Source organism: Crinia signifera, chromosome 4, assembly GCF_055691185.1.
Source record: "Crinia signifera chromosome 4, ASM5569118v1, whole genome shotgun sequence".
Taxonomy (NCBI): domain Eukaryota; kingdom Metazoa; phylum Chordata; class Amphibia; order Anura; family Myobatrachidae; genus Crinia; species Crinia signifera.
In genome coordinates, this window is record NC_139220.1 from 237079043 (window position 1) to 237099843 (window position 20801).

General features: G+C 41.2%; 1 protein-coding gene and 1 long non-coding RNA gene across 2 annotated transcripts in view; both read left to right on the plus strand.

Moving 5' to 3' along the window:
* Positions 1–20801, plus strand: part of LOC146072553 (uncharacterized) — a 34793-nt gene that overhangs the window by 7562 nt on the left and 6430 nt on the right. The window contains exon 2 of the long non-coding RNA XR_014473181.1: positions 4103–4213. This is a non-coding gene — a long non-coding RNA (uncharacterized LOC146072553). The remainder of the gene's footprint in view (positions 1–4102; positions 4214–20801) is intronic.
* LOC146072551 (olfactory receptor 2C3-like) lies at positions 17879–18868 on the plus strand. The gene has a single exon (XM_083179770.1). The coding sequence runs from the start codon at positions 17879–17881 to the stop codon at positions 18812–18814; it is 936 nt and encodes a 311-aa protein (XP_083035896.1). The 3' UTR covers positions 18815–18868.

Sequence of the window (20801 nt, forward strand, 5' to 3'; positions counted from 1 at the left end):
TTCATCGGGCTGCTCCCATCCTATGGAATGCCCTTCCACGCACAATAAGACTCTCCACCAGTCTCCAAACTTTCAAGTGTTCCCTGAAAACTCACCTCTTCAGGCAAGACTATGATATTTAAGTTCTACACGCATAACCCTCTGAGGCACTTATGTATTATATAGCTTCCCTTCTGGACTTGTAACTTGGTGGGACTGCTATGCTATTACTGGTGCCTGTCCTTGTGTTTCCCTCCTATGTCTCTATAGATTGTAAGCTTGCAGCAGGGCCCTCTAACCTCCAAGTCTGTCTGTTGTTACCCAGTTTGTTTTATCACTGTCTACCATTGTAAAGCACAGCGGAATCTGCTGCGCTATATAAGAAACTGTAAATAAATAAAAAATAATAGATAGATAGATAGATAGATAGATAGATAGATTAGATTATCAGTGCCATGTCTCTGTATTGGTTACAAGGCACAATGATCCCTCTCATTACATTAGATCTTAAATAAGCTTTCTCGTGGACACTTATATGGAACTATTTTATACACAATACATGAGCTATCACTAAAAAGTGGTATCCAGATGATTAGCCGACAGTATCTACAGTAGGTTGACAGTCAATAGGTTGAGAAAATATGGTCGACATAGTTAAGAGGTTGACATGGTAAATGGGCGACACATGGAAATGTCGGCAAGAGTGTTTTTAAATGTTTTTTTGTTTTTGTACTTTACCAGTTTCCATCGATGCAGTTTCCGATTGGGACCTTGGAAAAATGGCAAGCAAAGCATGCCAAGCGGGGGATGTGGTACATTAAATTTGGGTCCATGTGCTGAAATCTACAGATTGAAACAGAAAAAAAAAAGAAAAAACTCTTCTGTTCCATATGTCGAACATTTCCACATTGAACTTATATATATATATCAACCTTGTGCCTGTTGACCTTAAGGTGTGGTCTAATAACTGTCGACAATGGGATCCACACCCATATAAAGTATCATTGCCTTTTAATCAATAGGAAGAACTTTCTAACTGGTTTGGGGCTTATTGACATTTGGATTTGACACAGTGCATGTAGGTGTTGCTTTCACAAACTCCATGAAATAATAGGTGTGTATGTACTAACAATGGGGACAAGAGTGTCCTTTTATAGTTAATCTGTTCCTCATTCTGAAGTGCAAGTATGCTTTTGTGTGGCTTTTTTCACAGGTCCAGGTTGACTTTGCCATATCCCAAATTCCAAAATTCCACATTTTTTAAGCGTGACTGAGATACAGTAGTGACAGTTTTGCTTTCTGGTTCAGTGCACACAAACTCTGTTTCATGCACAAAATTATTCAAAAATATTGTATGAAATGACTTGCAGGCTTTGTGTATAATGTGATTACACAACATCCCTGTATGTTTCCTTATGGTACCGAAATGTTCCAAACTACGTAAAAACCCTATATGCAAAATACTTCTGGTCCTACGCACTTTAGATATGGGAGAATCAACTTGTAGAAACGGATATAAGTCATTAGGACCCATATTAGTTCGACATGCATTGGGTCAACCACTGAAGGTCAACATGGCTTAGGTCGACACAGGAAATAAGTTGACATGGCTAAGGTCTCCAGGATTGGAAGATCGACACTCACCCTTCTTTCTGACACATGCCTCGCTGCATTTGGCACACTATGCTATTCTACTGTACCCAGGGCTATTTTTCAGCAGGCTCCAGCAGGAACTGAGGCCCTTATTCTAGTTCACTCTTTCTGACAAAATATTTCTTAGATGGACAAAACCATGTGCACTGCAGGTGAGGCAGGTGTAAAACCCCACCCAAATATAATTATCTCTGCACAAGTAACACCTGCCTCACCTGCAGTGCACATGGTTTTGTCCATCTAAGAAATATTTTGTCAGAAAGAGTGAACTAGAATAAGGGCCTCAGTTCCTGCTGGAGCCTGCAGAAAAATAGCCCTGACTGTACCTCCACACCCTAGTGGATGGTAGGGCATGAAATACCGCCTGTCGGCACATGTCGGCTAAAAGAAAAAAGTGAAAAACTCCTGTCGACCTTTTGACTGTTGACCTAGCTATTATCGACCTAAAGCTTGTGTTGACCTTCCAACCCTGTCTACCTTAGCCAGGTTGACCTGTTTCATGTGTGGAACTAGCCATGTCGACCCAATGCATGTCAGCCTAACATGGGTCATCCTTATGACCGTATACCATATAAACAGCTTGTAATATATGGCTAAAACACTCAGCTTAAAAATAATATAACATTTCTTTCTGTAATACTCTATATATTTTACTATTTTCTTTCACTTTTAGAAAAATCTTAACAGTTTATCAATTCCAACGTTTTACTTAGATTGTACATATACAGTTTTATGCAAATTGACCACTTTAACAAATATAATAAGTCAATGGGCCATTGGATTCTAAAAGTTGAACTTTATAATGTGATCAATAAATGACATCATACAAAGGTAATATTTTACTTTTTAATTTATTGTTATAATTTATATATGTAAATATTATAAAATTTCCTGCTGACTACATTTTAATGTATAATGTCTTACTTCCCTATGTTGGGCCTATTACAGAGGTCATACCTGCAATTGAGTTTCTTTCTTATAATTCTGCCTAACTATATGAAAACTGAATATGAGTAAATTGCGGTGCATATAGCCACAGTATGGCCCTCATTCTGGTTCACTTGCAAAGGCAAATTCCTTCTCAAATGGTAAAACCATGTGCACTGCAGGGGGGCAGATGTAACATGTGCAGAGATAATTAGATATGGGTGAGTTATTTTGTTTCTGTGCAGGGTAAATACTGGCTGCATTATTTTTGCACTGCAATATACATCTCATTTAGAAGTAAAACTCCGCCCAAATCTAATTCTCTCTGCAAATGTTACATCTGCATGTCTGTATGACATCAGCCGCCCACCCCCGACACACCTCCTCCTGCCCACAATTCCATGGGGTCACCCAACTCCGCTGCCCCATGCCCCTGGCCCACAACGGGCCGTGCAAACAAATTGGCGACTATGACAGTCGCCAAAGTCCGTTCGCCCATGCACATAAATCATTATGCGCAGATAAAAAAAACATTGGTCGCCCGTGCGGACCGAATTAACCAAAATTACCCCATAGTACATATATATGAAACATTGCGGCACAACAATGTCAGACAGGGTGGCAGATTAATAAACTACACAACCCATAGAAAGATTTTTCTCCAAAAGAAGTATCCCCGGCACAGTACTGGGAAATAGAGGTGGAGTATTTAGTACCAACAGGTAAAGCATGGATCTATTGAAATTGATTTATTCAAATTATTAATTATTTTAGAAATATAAATATATATATAAATAGAAATATAAATAAATTTGACTGAGAAGTGAAAATACTATAAAACATTAATGTTAATTCCCAAGGATACCTGATAAGGATTATATGGAAGCCAGGAAAATGAATAGTTGTGCTTTAGAGATGCAAACTCATATTTAACCTTAAACACTAATACCTTTTAGGAGGCTGACCTGCAGGCCAACACCCCATACCCCTGTCCCTAGTTTGATAACACACCCCTGTAGTATATTTATGAGGTGCACCAATGAGTCTGAGTATGAGGGATATCACCTTGGTTATTTCCTAAATCTAGTCCACAAGCTTTAAGCTTATACATGGTCTACAATAATTTTTGTTGATTATTTCTTATTTCATATTACTGAATAATTATATATATGTGTGTGTGTGTGTGTGTGTGTGTGTGTGTGTGTGTGTGTGTGTGTGTTTGTGTGTGTGTGTGTGTGGTGTCCATTTGTGTGTCTCTGAAACACTGCCATCTGTTGGCAGCGAGTGAAACAACATCTTTTTCTCTCACACACATGCACAAACACAGAGGCAATCATAAGGTAGCAGACTAGCTTTCGAAGCATTTACTTATTCAGAGACATTTACTATTTATTCGGCTTACTAGTACTAAATATGCTCCATAATTATGTTAAGGTTTTTTAGAGTGGCACCACAGTATTATTGGTTATTTAATTATTACGTGTTGCACATTAGTAATGAATTAGAGCAATAACCAATAAAAATGTTTGTCTATGCAAAACAGACCATCACCAAAGGCCCAAAAAGATACAGTCTATGATGAAAAGCGGTGCTGCACAGTGGAATTCTCCTTGGCCATCCCACCCTCGCTAATGTTTTATATTCACAATAACAGGTACAGTATAACAAACCGAGCACCTCAGCGATAGGGATTGACAGATTTCGGACTGAAGTGTCCCTGACACTGTAAACATGACATTTTGCCTCATTTTGGGAACAGAGTGTTGTAGAAAGACCTGATCCAGGGCTCATGAACACTTGGATCCCCTTAGTTCAATGGTATTCGGATTCCGAAAAATCAAAACCCGCAAAAGTCTAAAGGCTCCCATACATAGTTACATAATTACATAGTAGGTAAGGCTGAAAAAAGACTTGCGTCCATCTAGTTCAACCTGGTATAGATATCCATTGCTGATTTGGTAGGTTCTGATATTTTACAGACAAGTTATATTTCTTATTTGTACCCATGGATGTTTTTCTCCAGTAAATGTTTGTCCAACTTTGCCTTGAACGCATTTAATGAGCCAGCCGTTACCACCTCTCTGGGAAGAGAGTTCCAGAGTTTGACTGTTCTGACCGTAAAGTTATTCTTTCTACTAGCTGAATTAAATCTTTTTTCTTCTAATCTATACTCATGCCCTCGTGTCCTAGATTCCTTTCTAGTACAAAAGAGGGTGTGTGACAGTTCCTTATATTGGCCTTTGATATACTTGTACATGTTGAGCATGTCCCCCCTTAAACTTCTCTTTTCTAATGTAAATAGTCCCAAATTGCTTAACCCCTTCCTGACAGAGCCAGTTTTTGCGTTCCTGACAGAGCCCTTTTTTTCAAATCTGACATGTATCACTTAAGTGGGGATAACTTTTTTTTGCTTTTACTTATCCCAGTGATTTTGAGATTGTTTTTTCGTGACACATTGTACTTCAAATTAGTGGTAAATTTGGGTCGATACAGTCTGTGTTTTTTTGTGAAAAATACCAAAATGTCGTAAAAAAATGGAAAATTTAGCAATTTGCAAAATGTTAAATTTTCTGCTTGTGAGACAAATAATCATACCACTCAAAATAGTTAATAACTAACATAGACCATATGTCTACTTTATGTTTCCATCATTATTTCAACTTCCTTTTAATTTTTTTGGACACTAGGAGGCTTACAATATGAATAGCAAATTCTCAAATTTTCAAGAAAATTTCAAACACTGATTTTTTTAGGGACCAGTTCAGTTCTGATGTGACTTTGTGGGACTTGTATGTGAGACACCCCCATAAATGATACCATTTCAAAAACTGCACCCCTCACAGTATTCAAAACAGCATTTTGGAAGTTTGTTAACCCTTTAGGTGTTTCACAGGAATTAAAACAAAGTGTAGGTGAAATTTCAAAATTTCATTTTTTTTGCAGATTTGCAATTTTAATAAATTTTTCTAAGGAACACAGTACATTTTACTAGAGAAATGTGACTAAAAATTGATTCCCCCAATTCTTTTGTTTTCATAAATATCCTATATGTGGCCCTAGTGTGCACATTGACCAAACCACAGGCTTCATAATAGAAGGAGCACCTACTTGATTTTGGAGCCTCCTTTTTATGAGATTATTTTTTAGGCACCATGTAGGTTTCTAGGCACCATAAGATGCTAAAATTTAGGAACCCCCCCACAAGTGACCCCATTTTGCAAACTACACCCCTCAGGGAATTCATCTAGGGGTATAGTGTACATTTCAAACCCCCAGGGGTTTCACCAATTTTGATACAACTGGGCAGTGAAAATGAAAAATTACATTTTTTTACACAAAAATGCAGTTCTGGCTCAAAATTTTTCATTTTCAGAAGGTATGAAGGAGAAAAAGCACCCCAAAATCTGTGCCCCAATTTCTCCCGAGTACGGCAATGCCTCACATGTGACCAAAAAATACCATTTGGGTGCATGGCAGGACTCAGAAGGGAAGGAGTGATTTTTGGTGGTGGAATGTTGGTGGGTGCTATGTCGCATTAGCAAGACCCCCAAAGCACCAATACAGTGGAACCCCCCCACAAGTGACCTCATTTTGCAAACTACACCCCTCAGGGAATTCATCTAGGGGTATAGTGTACATTTCAAACCCCCAGGGGTTTCACCAATTTTGATACAACTGGGCAGTGAAAATGAAAAATTACATTTTTTTACACAAAAATGCAGTTCTGGCTCAAAATTTTTCATTTTCAGAAGGTATGAAGGAGAAAAAGCACCCCAAAATCTGTGCCCCAATTTCTCCCGAGTACGGCAATGCCTCACATGTGACCAAAAAATACCATTTGGGTGCATGGCAGGACTCAGAAGGGAAGGAGTGATTTTTGGATTTTGCAGCTCAGATTCTGGTGGAATTTTGGTGGGTGCTATGTCGCATTAGCAAGACCCCCCAAGCACCATTACAGTGGAACCCCCCCACAAGTGACCCCATTTTGCAAACTACACCCCTCAGGGAATTCATCTAGGGGTATAGTGTACATTTCAAACCCCCAGGGGTTTCACCAATTTTGATACAACTGGGCTGTGCAAATGCAAAATTACATTTTTTACACAAAAATGCAGTTCTGGCTCAAAATTTTTCATTTTCACAAGGAATGAAGGAGACAAAGCACCCCAAAATCTGTGCCCCAATTTCTCCCGAGTACGGCAATGCCTCACATGTGACCAAAAAATACCATTTGGGTGCATGGCAGGACTCAGAAAGGAAGGAGTGATTTTTGGATTTTGCAGCTCAGATTCTGGTGGAATGTTGGTGGGTGCTATGTTGCATTAGCAAGACCCCCCAAGCACCAATACAGTGGAACCCCCCCACAAGTGACCCCATTTTGCAAACTACACCCCTCAGGGAATTCATCTAGGGGTATAGTGTACATTTCAAACCCCCAGGGGTTTCACCAATTTTGATACAACTGGGCAGTGAAAATGAAAAATTACATTTTTTTACACAAAAATGCAGTTCTGGCTCAAAATTTTTCATTTTCATAAGGTATGAAGGAGAAAAAGCACCCCAAAATCTGTGCCCCAATTTCTCCCGAGTACGGCAATGCCTCACATGTGACCAAAAAATACCATTTGGGTGCATGGCAGGACTCAGAAAGGAAGGAGTGATTTTTGGATTTTGCAGCTCAGATTCTGGTGGAATGTTGGTGGGTGCTATGTTGCATTAGCAAGACCCCCCAAGCACCAATACAGTGGAACCCCCCCTCAAGTGACCCCATTTTGCAAACTACACCCCTCAGGGAATTCATCTAGGGGTATAGTGTACATTTCAAACCCCCAGGGGTTTCACCAATTTTGATACAACTGGGCAGTGAAAATGAAAAATTACATTTTTTTACACAAAAATGCAGTTCTGGCTCAAAATTTTTCATTTTCATAAGGTATGAAGGAGAAAAAGCACCCCAAAATCTGTGCCCCAATTTCTCCCGAGTATGGCAATGCCTCATATGTGACCAAAAAATACCAGTTGGGTGCATGGCAGGACTCAGAAGGGAAGGAGTGATTTTTGGTGGTGGAATGTTGGTGGGTGCTATGTCGCATTAGCAAGACCCCCAAAGCACCAATACAGTGGAACCCCCCCACAAGTGACCCCATTTTGCAAACTACACCCCTCAGGGAATTCATCTAGGGGTATAGTGTACATTTCAAACCCCCAGGGGTTTCACCAATTTTGATACAACTGGGCAGTGAAAATGAAAAATTACATTTTTTTACACAAAAATGCAGTTCTGGCTCAAAATTTTTCATTTTCAGAAGGTATGAAGGAGAAAAAGCACCCCAAAATCTGTGCCCCAATTTCTCCCGAGTACGGCAATGCCTCATGTGTGACCAAAAAGTGGCAGGACTCAGAAGGGAAGGAGTGATATTTGGATTTTGCAGCACAAATTCTGGTGGAATGTTGGTGGGTGCTATGTCGCATTAGCAAGACCCCCCAAGCACCAATACAGTGGAACCCCCCCACAAGTGACCCCATTTTGCAAACTACACCCCTCAGGGAATTCATCTAGGGGTATAGTGTACATTTCAAACCCCCAGGGGTTTCACCAATTGTGGTACAACTGGGCAGTGAAAATGAAAAATTACATTTTTTTACACAAAAATGCAGTTCTGGCTCAAAATTTTTCATTTTCAGAAGGTATGAAGGAGAAAAAGCACCCCAAAATCTGTGCCCCAATTTCTCCCGAGTATGGCAATGCCTCATATGTGACCAAAAAATACCAGTTGGGTGCATGGCAGGACTCAGAAGGGAAGGAGTGATTTTTGGATTTTGCAGCTCAGATTCTGGTGGAATGTTGGTGGGTGCTATGTGGCATTAGAAAGACCCCCGAAGCACGGTGAAATGATGAACCTAATAATCCATAGATGTGTGGTATATTTTAAAACACTCCTTTATACATAGGCCGGGTTTGTCGGGGCAAGTTTCACAGTGGAAAATAGTTTCCTTTCTTATTCCCTTTTTATAGCAAACTTTGCACCTTTTTTGTGTCCTGCCCTTTCTTGCAGTGGAGGGGATTTCGTTCGGAAAATGCTGCCCTGGTACAATACGGGGGCCAGTACTAGAAGTACTGGGGCCCTCTGCCTGCTGGTTCCCAAATACTAGGCCCTTTATGACTTCCTCTTGAAAGTGCATAAATGTCCCCCTCTGGCCGGTAGAACGGAATAGCACGTAAGCGTTATACAGTGCCATCTGGATGATATACACGGCCAGCTTCTTGTACCAGATTTTTGTTTTCCGCAGGGCACTGTACGGCTTCAGTACCTGATCTGAAAGATCCACTCCGCCCATGTACCTATTGTAATCCAGGATACAATTAGGTTTTGAGGTGTGGGTACTGGTACCTCGTACAGGGACGGAGGTGGTACTGTCTCCGTGAATTGTTGTCAGTATAAGGACATCCCTCTTGTCCTTATATTTGACCAACAACATATTTTCGGTGCATATTCCCCTGCTTTCACCCCTTCTCATTACTTGGGCAATGTGCGTTTTTGGGAGGCCTCTTTGGTTCTTGCGCACAGTACCGCAAGCTGCTGTACCTCTTGAACCAAGGGCCTTAAACAGGGGGATGCTGGTGTAAAAGTTATCCACATAGAGGTGATAACCTTTATCCAGGAAGGGGTGCACTAAATCCCAGACAATTTTTCCACTAACACCTACGAGGGAGGGGGGGCATTCTGGCGGTTCAATTCTTGAATCCTTCCCTTCATATACCCTAAATCTGTGAGTGTACCCTGAGGTGCTTTCACACAGCTTATACATTTTTATGCCATACCTTGCCCTCTTACTGGGAAGGTACTGGCGGAATTTAACCCTTCCTTTAAAATGTATAAGGGACTCGTCTATGCAAATGAATTTATCTGGGATGTACATCTCTTCAAATTTGGCACTGAAATGATCAATGACCGGCCTGACTTTGAATAGCCGGTCAAAGGTGGGATCATCTCTGGGTGGGCACTGTGCATTATCGTTGTAATGCAAAAATTTAAGGATCGTCTCAAATCGAGCCCGGGGCATGGCCATACGGTAAAATGGGGTGCTGTACAGAACATCTGTACTCCAATATTGCCTAATTTCTGGCTTTTTTACTATGCCCATATGAAACACCAGACCCCAAAACATCATCATCTCTACTGCATCTACAGGGGTCCACCTAGCAAATGATGACGTGGGGTTTTGAGCAATAAACTGCTGGGCATATAAATTAGTTTGGTCCACCATTAAATTTATAAAATCATCAGAGAAAAATAATTTGAAAAAGTCAATTTCTCTGAGACCTGTGGAATCAAATTGGATTCCTGGCATGGCCAAAAACTCAGGAACCTGGGGCTCAAAATTGTCTGGTGGTGGGGTCCATACGAGATCAATTATTGGGGGGGGGGTCTCAGCTGCTCTACGGGGGCGTCTTTGAGGGGGTCCCTCATCACCAGAGGAGGAAGAGGAGCTTAAGGCGAATCCTTCAAATTCCCCGCTTGCATCACTGGCTGTGTCAGAGTCAGAAGCAAGCATGGCATATGCCTCCTCCGCTGAATACATTCTTCTGGATGACTGGGATGACATTTGGGATGACATTTGGGATGACATTTGGGATGACATTTGGGATGACATTTTTATTTTTGTGTTTCTGGTAGTGAAATGTTTCAACACGTGTATAGTGTAGGGGGGGTACAAACTTTATTTCAATGTAGTATGTAGTGTGTAGTGTGTATGTAGTGCAGAAAAAAAAAAAAAAGGTCCTGCGCCAAAAATTGAGCACAGATGTTGGTCAGTAACGTCCGTCACTGAACAGCGCTCAAAGGCAACAGGAATTTGATCAAAAAAATTTGATCAAAAAAAATTAAAAAAAGACCCCACAGCACCCTCAAAAAAAAAAAAGGTGATCAGTGATGCGACACTGATTACCAGTGAGGGGCAGCAGGTGCACAACCTTTGGTGCAACTGACAGTGCAACTGGCAGGTATATATAAAAAAAAAAACCTGCACCCCCAAAAAGTTGCTGATCAGCACAGATATACTGATCAGCACAAAAGGGGGGGGTAGCAGACACAAAATATAGCACTCTCTATCACTCTCTGTCACTATCTCTCTCTATCTATCTCTCTCTATCTATCTCTCTCTATCTATCTCTCTCTATCTATCTCTCTCTATCTATCTCTCTCTATCTATCTCTCACTATCTATCACTCTATGACACTGCAGCAGCAGCACTGACAGTTATATATATAAAAAAAAAACCTGCAGCCCCAAAAAGGGGGGGTAGCAGACACAAAATATAGCACTCTCTATCACTATCTCTCTATCTCTCACTATCTCTCACTATCTATCACTCCATGACACTGCAGCAGCAGCACTGACAGTTATATATATAAAAAAAAACCTGCAGCCCCAAAAAGGGGGGGTAGCAGACACAAAATATAGCACTCTCTATCACTATCTCTCTATCTCTCTATCTCTCACTATCTATCACTATCTATCACTCTATGACACTGCAGCAGCAGCACTGACAGTTATATATATAAAAAAAAACCTGCAGCCCCAAAAAGGGGGGGTAGCAGACACAAAATATAGCACTCTCTATCACTATCTCTCACTATCTATCACTATCTATCACTCTATGACACTGCAGCAGCAGCACTGACAGTTATATATATATAAAAAAAAACACCCTGCACCCCCAAAAAGGGGGGGTAGCAGACACAAAATATAGCACTCTCTGTCACTATCTCTCTATCTCTCTCTATCTCTCTCTATCTCTCTCTATCTCTCTCTCTATCTCTCTCTATCTCTCTATCACACTGCAGCAGCAGCAGGAAGTCACAAGAAGTCAGATCCAGGAAGCATCCAGCACGCTACAAGCAGTGATCAGGTGATCAGGTAAGGTATTTGCAAGGATCAGGTAAGTATTTGCAAGGATCAGGTCAGTATCACGGCAGATAGGCACGGTGACCGCTCTGCACGCAATTCCAGACCGGAATGGCGTCTGCAGCGCAGTCACCGTTAGTTTAAATGTCGCGCCTTGGCTGTGATTGGTCCGTGGGTCCCACGGACCAATCACAGCCTTGGGGGCAGGTGGGGTGAGGTGTCGTCGTCACCGATGACCCCCTCATGTCCCCTGACGCCCGGCGGTGATTGACACCTGTGTTACCGAGCGTCTGATTCGCTGGTAACACAGGAAACCGCTGTGAATGGCTGTTCACACTGAACAGCCAATCACAGCGATCGCCGACGGGGGGGCGGCATCGCAGCCCCCCCTGGGCACGCAGGGACATGTCTGCTGTCAGGGACAGCAGACATCGTCCCTCTGTCACTGCGTCTCTAGACGCAGTGACAGTTTGAAGCCATGACGTATATATACATCATGTGTCGGGAAGTACTTCCCGGCCATGACGTATATATACTGTACGTCAAATGTCGGGAAGGGGTTAATCTCTCCCCATAGCTTAAATTCTCCATTCCCCTAATAAGCTTTGTTGCTCGCCTTTGGACTTTTTCTAATTCTATGATGTCCTTTTTATAGTGTGGGGCCCAGAACTGAACTCCGTACTCGAGGTGAGGTCTCACCAATGCTTTATACAGTGGCATAATTACCCTTGAGTCCCTAGTTTCCATTCCCCTCTTAATACATGCCAGAATTTTGTTGGCCTTTTTTGTAGCTACATTACAATGGGCACTACATCCCAGTTTGCTGTCTATTTGGACTCCTAGATCCTATTCAAGTATGGAATTACCCAGTTCCTCTCCGCTAAGGTTGTAACTTGCACACTGGTTGTGTCTCCCAAGGTGCATAACCTTACATTTATCTACATTGAACCTCATCTTCCATTTTTTTGCCCACTCATCTAGAATTGCAAGATCATTTTGAAGCATGGTGACATCTTCTGATGATTTGATGACTTTGCTAAGTTTTGTATCGTCCGCAAAGATGGATACATTGCTGAGTAACCCTATCCCAATATTGTTAATAAAAATGTTAAACAAAATGGGCCCCAAAACCGAACCCTGGGGCACTCCACTTAGTACCGGTATCATATCTGATACGGCACCATTCACAACCACTCTTTGTCCTCTATTACATAGCCAATTCCCTACCCATCTGCAGATATTTTCACCCAATCCTAGGTTCTCCATTTTATTAATCAATCTCTTGTGTGGGACAGTATCAAATGCTTTAGCGAAATCTAGGAAAATCACATCTACAGCATTTCCATTATCGAGGTTTTTGCTAACCTCTTCATAGAACCCTAGTAGATTAGTTTGGCATGAACGATTTTTTACGAACCCATGTTGGTTAGTACTGAGTAGACGTGATGGTCTAAATATTCCTAGATACCATCCCTTAAAAATCCTTCAAATAGTTTACCCACAATTGATGTTAAACTAACGGGTCTTTAATTAGCGGGATCTTCCTTTTTTCCTTTTTTGAATATTGGCACTACCTCTGCTATTCTCCAATCTTTTGGTACTATACCTGACGACAGTGACTTGCTAAAGATATAATGTAGGGGGGTAGCTAGTTCATCCCTTAATTCCATTAATACCCTCGGATGAATCCCATCTGGCCCTGGTGATTTATTTGTTTTGAGTTTGCTTAGCCTCAGTATTATTTCCTTCGGCGTGAAATCCACAATGAGATCTGGCTTATTTGTCCCGTTTGTGGTAAATGTTCGTTCCACAGTCTGCTCTCCCTTAGTAAATACTGATGAGAAGAACTCATTTAACAGTTTTGCTTTTCCCTTGTCCTCAGTAACACTTTTTCCACTAGTATCAGTTAGTGGGCCTATGTTTTCCTTAATTAAACATTTACTATTTATGTATTTAAAAAACTTCTTTGGGTTGGTTTTGCTTTCAGTGGCTATGCACTCTTCATATAATATTTTAGCTGCTTTGATTACCCCTTTACAAGTTTTGTTTGATTCTTTGTATTTTGCGAACGCCTCCTCATTCAAGTTATTTTTATAGAATTTAAAGGCTCTGGTTTTATTGTTGATAGCTGACCTTACTTCTTTGTCCAACCATGGTGGCTTTTTTTTGTTGAATTTACCTTTAGTTACTTTAGGAATGTATTCAATAGTTAGTGAATCAAGCACCTTTTTTAGAGTATCCCACATTTCCTCTGCATTTTTTCCCTCCATAACCGTTTCCCACCCAATTCCTGTTAGGGCTTCCCTGAATAATTCAAAGTTCACTTTTCTGAAGTTTAGTATTTTTGCAGATCCTTTTTGATGTAATTTACTGAAGTTGATTTCCAGTGAAACCATATTGTGATCACTGTTCCCTAATTGTTCAATTACTTTTGTGTTTGAAACTAAGTCTGTGTTATTTGTTAATACTAAGTCCAAGAGTGCCTCATCACGAGTTGGAGTTTCTACCGTTTGCGTAATAAACTGGTCTTTAAGTAAGCTTAAGAACCCATTGCTTCTTGCTGATTTACCTGTTTCGTTTTCCCAATCAATGCCGGGTAAATTAAAATCCCCCATAATTAATACCTGACCCTGATTTGATGCTTGTTTGATTTGGTTTAAAAGAAGAGACTCTTCCCTTTCATTTATATTTGGTGGTCTATAGCATACCCCTATTATAAAAAAAAATTTTGTTTTTTATTATTGTCGGTTATCTCTGCCCACACTGTCTCCGAGTTGTCTTCTTCCAGGTCTGTGCTCATATTTTTCTCACATGATGTTAAGTTATTATTTACATATAGGCACACCCCCCCCGTCCCTTCTATTTTCCCTTTCTTTCCTGTAGAGTGTATATCCCTCCATGTTTAATGCCCAGTCATGCGACTCTTTACACCATGTTTCTGTACTACCAATGATGTCATAGTCCCTACTGATCACCGTTTCTAGCTCCCCGATTTTACTCACTAAGCTTCTTGCATTAGCCAGTAAGCATTTTTATTTATGTTTATTTTTAGATATGGCTCTAATATTGTAATTAGTTTCACCCCAGGACCCATTTGAATTCTTTACTAGCTTCCTCTTTCCCCTCTCCCCTTCAATAGACTCTCTACATGCCTTCCCACCATGCACACTGCCTGCCCTCTTTATAGTTCTGGGAATTCTTCCTCTGTCCTTCCCTCCTTCCCGTATACTAAGATCATCTGTACCTAAGAACTGTAATGGGGTAACGTGACTGTTACAACATAACATTTTATTACATGACATTCCTGATGCACCCTGAGAGTTACCCCCGATTATACCCTTGTTATGTCCCAGGACTTTGTCTATGTCTCCGTCCCCCCCCCATCTCCTTCCCCCATATGATTCCTGATCCCAGTCCGGCTTCTCTCCCTGATGGTCCCATAATGTCTTGCTGCCCCCACCCCCCTGTCGCCTAGTTTAAAAGGCGATCATGTCCGATTTTGGCCGATTGCGACCAATTAGCCCGTTAAATCGGACCAAATCGCCTCTTCCTGACATGCCGTCGGGTCCGATGCGCGGTCCCGTGCGCATCGGACCCCACCAGGTGGTAGGACTGGCAGGCCGTCTGACCATCCGTTCCTCCAGGCGGCGAGGCGGGCGGGAAGCAGGGATGCATGCGATCCATCACAACAAATCGCATGTGTCCCTGCCGCCGGGAAGGTCCCGGCAGATCGCACTCTGTCGGGTGTCCGTACACTGCTGCGAGACTTCGCAGGTAGTATGGGCACCTTTAGTTCTGACTTTTTACAACAGTGCAGAAATTAACATTAGACTCAACAACCAATCTAACTGATTTTAGAATATATATATTTTTTTATATACTCTTGCATTTATCTATCTCCTACAGTAAATCTCACTGTCTGTATAAAAAAAAAAACACACACACACTCTCTCCTGTACTCACAGGAGCTCTCCTGTTGGTTAGTTGTGGAACAAATATGGTAAAGCTCCAGAGTCAAATGTTTTAAACTCTGTAGAAATTCTTTCAATCAACAGTTTTTCCACTGCTAAAATTGGTTTCTAATTTGTATGTATGAGATTTGCAGTAACAGTATAACATTTATAGGAGTTAATCCAATTAGGAGAGAGTTCGGTCCTGCAAGCCATTCTCATTGGTGAACTCACAAAGAGAAATGCACTTGCAATCCAGTTCCAAATTCGCATGGCTTTTCAGAGGAAATTATCATTCAAATAACACCTCAAAACATGCTTGGTTAAGTTATGCTTATTTAATTAAGTATTTCTTTCAATGAAAAATACTTTTGGTCAACGTGTTTAGATTTTAAAGTTGCTTTAAATTACTGCAAAGTAACCTTTTTCTCTACTTTAATTGCATTTTTTAAAATTCCTTTGTAATTAAACTAAATATGTTTGTTTTATATATGTTTTTACTTTTAAAAAGAAAATGCACAAATTAGAAATTTGACGCATTATTAAGAGTGTCCATACTTTCCAATTACACACTAACAGCCTTCTACAGTGCATCCAGAAAGTATTCATACTGTAGTGCTTCACTTTTTCCACATTTAGTTATGTTACAGCCTTAGTTCAAAATGGAATAAATAATTTTTTTCCCAAAAATGACAACGTGAAAAAAAAAATTTGGGGAGATTTTTTGCAAGTGTTTTCTTTTTAAAAATCTCCAAAAATCTTTGGTTGTAATTGCTGCCAAAGGTGCATCAATTACAGCCTCAAGTATTTTTCAATATGATGCCTTAAGTCTGGCACACCTATCATTGGGCAGTTTCACCCATTGCTCTCTACAGCACCTCTCGTGCTCCATCAGGTTGGATGGGAAGCGTCGGTGCACAGCCATTTTCAGATCTCTTCAGAGATGTTCAATCTGATTCAAGCCTGGGCTTTGGCTGGGCCACTCAGAGACATTCACAGTCATGAAGCCACTCCTTTGATATCTTGGCTGTGTGCTTAGGGTCGTAGTCCTGCTGAAAGATGAACCTTCACCCCAGACTGAAGTAAAGTGTCCTCTGGAAATGGTTTTCATCCAGGATGTCTATGTACATTTCTGCATTAATCTTTTGCTGTATCCTGACTAGTCTCCCAGATCCTTCTGCTGAAAAACATCCTTACAGCAAGATGCTGCCACCACCATGCTTCACTATAGGGATGGTATTGGCCCTGTTCCTGGTTTCCTCAAAACATGACGCCTTGCATTCACACCAAAGAGTTTAATCTTTGTCTCATCAGACCAGAGAATTTTTTTTCTCATGGTATGAGAGTCTTTCAGGTGCATTATGGCAAACTCCTGGTGGGCTGCCATGTGCTTTTAACTAAGGAGTGACTTCCTTCTGGGCATTCTACCATACAGGCCTGATTGGTGGATTGCTGCAGAGATGGTTGTCCTTCCGGAAGGTTCTCCTCTCTCCACAGAGGAATGCTGTAGATCTGACAGAGTGACCATCAGGTTCTTGGTCACCTTCCTGTTTATGACCCTTCTCCCCTGATCGCTCAGTTTAGATGGCCAGCCAGCTCTAGGGAAAGGTATTTCAAAACTTCTTCCATTTACAAATGATGTAGGCCACTGTGCTCACTGGGACCTTCAAAGCAGCAGATATTATTCTGTACTCTTCCCCAGATTTGTGCCTCAAGATAATCTTGTTTTGGATTTCTACAGGCAATTCCTTTGATTTCATGCTTGCTTTATGCTCTTGCATGCACTGTCAAGTGTGGGACCTAATATAGACAGGTGTGTGTCGTTACAAATCATGTCCAATCAACTGAATTTACCACAGGTGGACTCCAATTAAGCTGTAGGAACATCTCAAGGATGATCAGCGGAATCAGGATGCACCTGAGCTCAATTGTGAACTTCATGCAAAGACTGTTAATCCTTACAGTATGTATATGTGATTTCTTAGTTTTTTATTTTTAATAAATTTGCAAGAATCTCCCAAAAACTTTGCACGTTGTCATTATAGGGTAAATGTGTGAATTTATTCCATTTTGGAATAAGGCTGTAACAAAATGTGGAAAAAGTGAAGAGCTATAAATACTTTCAGGTGCACAATATATAATTCTGCTTGCAAAGTCCCTTTTTGGGGGTCCGGGTAGGTCTTCTCACTTTCCATGGACTTCTCCAAGGTTACACCCTCACCGTGAGTCTGCGAATTTGCATTTCTAACTGGATCTCACATTTCTTGAGTATGCGCTTTCAAGAGTCTGCAAATATCATGAAGCAAACTTACATTCACGGACTTGTACCTAACTAGATTCCAATGAGCTCTAGAGAGATGAAATTGTGAATGTAAAAGCTATCCTCTTTGCAGCTGTGCATGTCACAGTCATTTACTTACACCAATGTACTTTGCTTGCAGATTCATGCTATTGGCAGAAATGGTCACTGGGAACCACACCTCAGTGAAGGAGTTTATTCTGCTGGGGCTGACCAGCCAGGAGAACCTGCAGGTTCCTCTATTTGTTATTCTGCTAACATTCTACATTACATCACTGATTGGTAACATCCTCATAATATGGATAAGCCTTGTAAGCATTCAGCTACACACACCTATGTATTTCTTCTTGAGAAACCTATCCTTCGTAGATATCTGGTACACATCCAGCATCGTTCCCAACATGCTCAAAAACTACTTATCATTGAACAAGAGCATTTCATTTAATGCGTGTGCCACCCAGATGTTTATACATCTCTCACTGGGAGGGACTGAGTGCTATCTCCTGTTATCAATGGCCTATGACCGGTATGCGGCTATATGCAGACCCTTGCACTATACCACCATTATGCATCCCGTCTTGTGCATTAAGTTGGCAACTGGGTCTTGGTTTGGAGGCATAATAAACTCAGCAATCCATACATGTTATGCATTACATTTGCCTTACTGTGGTCCTAATATAATGAATCACTTTTTCTGTGAGGTGCCTTCTGTATTGGAGCTGGCCTGTGCTGATGCCTCTGCCAATAAGATTGTTATCTTGGTATGTGCCATCTTTGTTGTCATGGGACCATTTGTACTCATCATCGTCACTTATGGCTACATCATCTCCAGCATTATAAAGATCAGTACATCGGAGGGACAGAGAAAGGCCTTCTCCACTTGTGCCTCACACATCATTGTGGTGTCACTGTTTTATGGCACCATTCTATTTATGTACATGAGGCCAGGGTCAGTCCATGTATACAACCAAGACAAGATAGCTACTTTGTTCTATAGTGTTATAACCCCAATGCTGAATCCTCTGATCTACACTTTGAGAAACAAGGATGTGAAAGGATCATTGACTGATATTATAAGAACAAAGATTCTATTGTAAAGACTATAACATGGACCAAAGTCATATCATGGTTTACATAGTCTTCCATCACACGTCTCCTGCTATAATGTATAATGTAATGTAACAGTGATCTAAAAGTCTCTACACAAATAAGAATATAACTATATGGGACTTCCGTTTCTGGCATGGAGGGATGAGTAGCATTACAGTAGGACAACATTAAGAGGACAACATTAAGAAACCCACGCTTCCTTTATTCATCATAATAATTACAGTGGCGAGAAAATGTATCCTAATTCATGAAACCAAAGCTCCGCAACTATTAATGGTCAAACAAAAACTTCTACAAATACTGTATTTCGAAAGGAAATATGCAAGGTTGAACTTAGTCATTGGAGCTCAAAAATGTTATCAAAATCCTCCACTAAAACGCATATTCTCTCAGTATTTGAAAATGTGCAATTACTGGGTTCTTCTTGACTACATGGATGTAGTAGGATGGATTACCAATGGCAGATATGTAGAGATTTGAATATATATTAAATTTACACCCACGTTTAGATAAAAATAAAATTACTATGAGTTACATCTTATATGGAAAAGGAAATATTATCCCACCACTGATGCCCCCCCCCCCCCCAACCCGTCTTCTCCCCCCTCTGTCTATCGTTTAATTAATATTAGTTGTGTTTTTAGCATAAAAGCCTTGACATTGCATTATGTGCAAATTATTATATTATTCTACAGTCACGTCACGATTATAGTAAGCGACTAACTAGATGTGACATAATGCTTTATATTTGATGCTACACTGAAATGCTCTACAATTTGTTCAGGTTGCAGATTGTGACTTATGTATATTTCACAAATAAACTTTTCAATAAAAAGTATTTAAAAAAAAAAGAATATAACTATATGAACAGCACGTAGAGTACACACAGTGATGCCAGGCATTATATGATCCTAAGAACTAATGATAGCATTTAGGCCCTTATTCTGATCGGATCGGTACGGCCCGCGTGCGGCCGTACCGCCGATGTTTTTACTCTGCACATGCGCAGAGGTCAATCTGCGCATGTGCAGCCCCCTTCGCCGCAGACGGATTTCGTCCGCCGCAAAGGGGGCGTATAGGGGCGTGAGAGGCATCATGCCCTCATTTCCCTATGTGTACGCCCCGCGTTTCATGGGCGTTCCCATGCAAACGCGGGGCGTACGCATGGTAATGAGGCCATGACGCAACTCATGGGGGCGGAAAGCTGACGTCGCCGGATGTCAGCTTTCAGCCCCCATACAAGCTACCACACGGACGATTGTCCGTGTGGTCTCAGCTTGCGGGAGCTGCCGCGGCGTGCGGACCTGCCTTCGATGGTCGACGACCATCGAATGCAGGGGGCAGCTCCCACCATGGTGGAGGCGTAGCCTCCACCATTTTTATGCGGATCGCCAGCCGTCCGTGTACGGACGGCCGTGGCGATCCGTAGGGTGGGCGGGGATTCGTCTGGTGCGGTCGCAGCCGCATATGCGGCTCGACCGCACCAACCAGAATAAGGGCCTTAGTTCCTCTCATAACCCTGCTGTTTTCATCTCAAAAATATCTTCAGGATCAGACCTTTTCTCACCCAGAATGCTACATTATTCAGTCTCTGGTCATCTTCAGACTAGACTAGTGCAATCTCTTCTTTTCTCTCCACTCCAATCTACCTGGCTCATCTTCCTCATCAAACATACTACAGGTTGAGTATCCAGTATCCGGATATCCGTTATCTGAATTATTACGAAAAACGTGTTGAAGGACTTTTTAATAAAATACGTTTGGACAAATGCTTCCTTTGCTTTACTAGATTCAGAGATGTAATCAATCTTCAAAGATGTATATCTATATTGGCGCCATACCACTATTGTTGTGTGTGTCTATATATATATATATATTGCACTTGCTCGCTGGACCTCAGAGAGCACACACACTCAGGATAACATTTGGAAATATCTCCTAATTCCGCCTGTTTTTGCTGAGTTCATTTACTAA

Excerpts from the sequence above, each read along its gene's own strand:
- LOC146072551 (XM_083179770.1), top strand. The coding sequence starts at position 17,879 with ATGGTCACTGGGAACCACACCTCAGTGAAGGAGTTTATTCTGCTGGGG.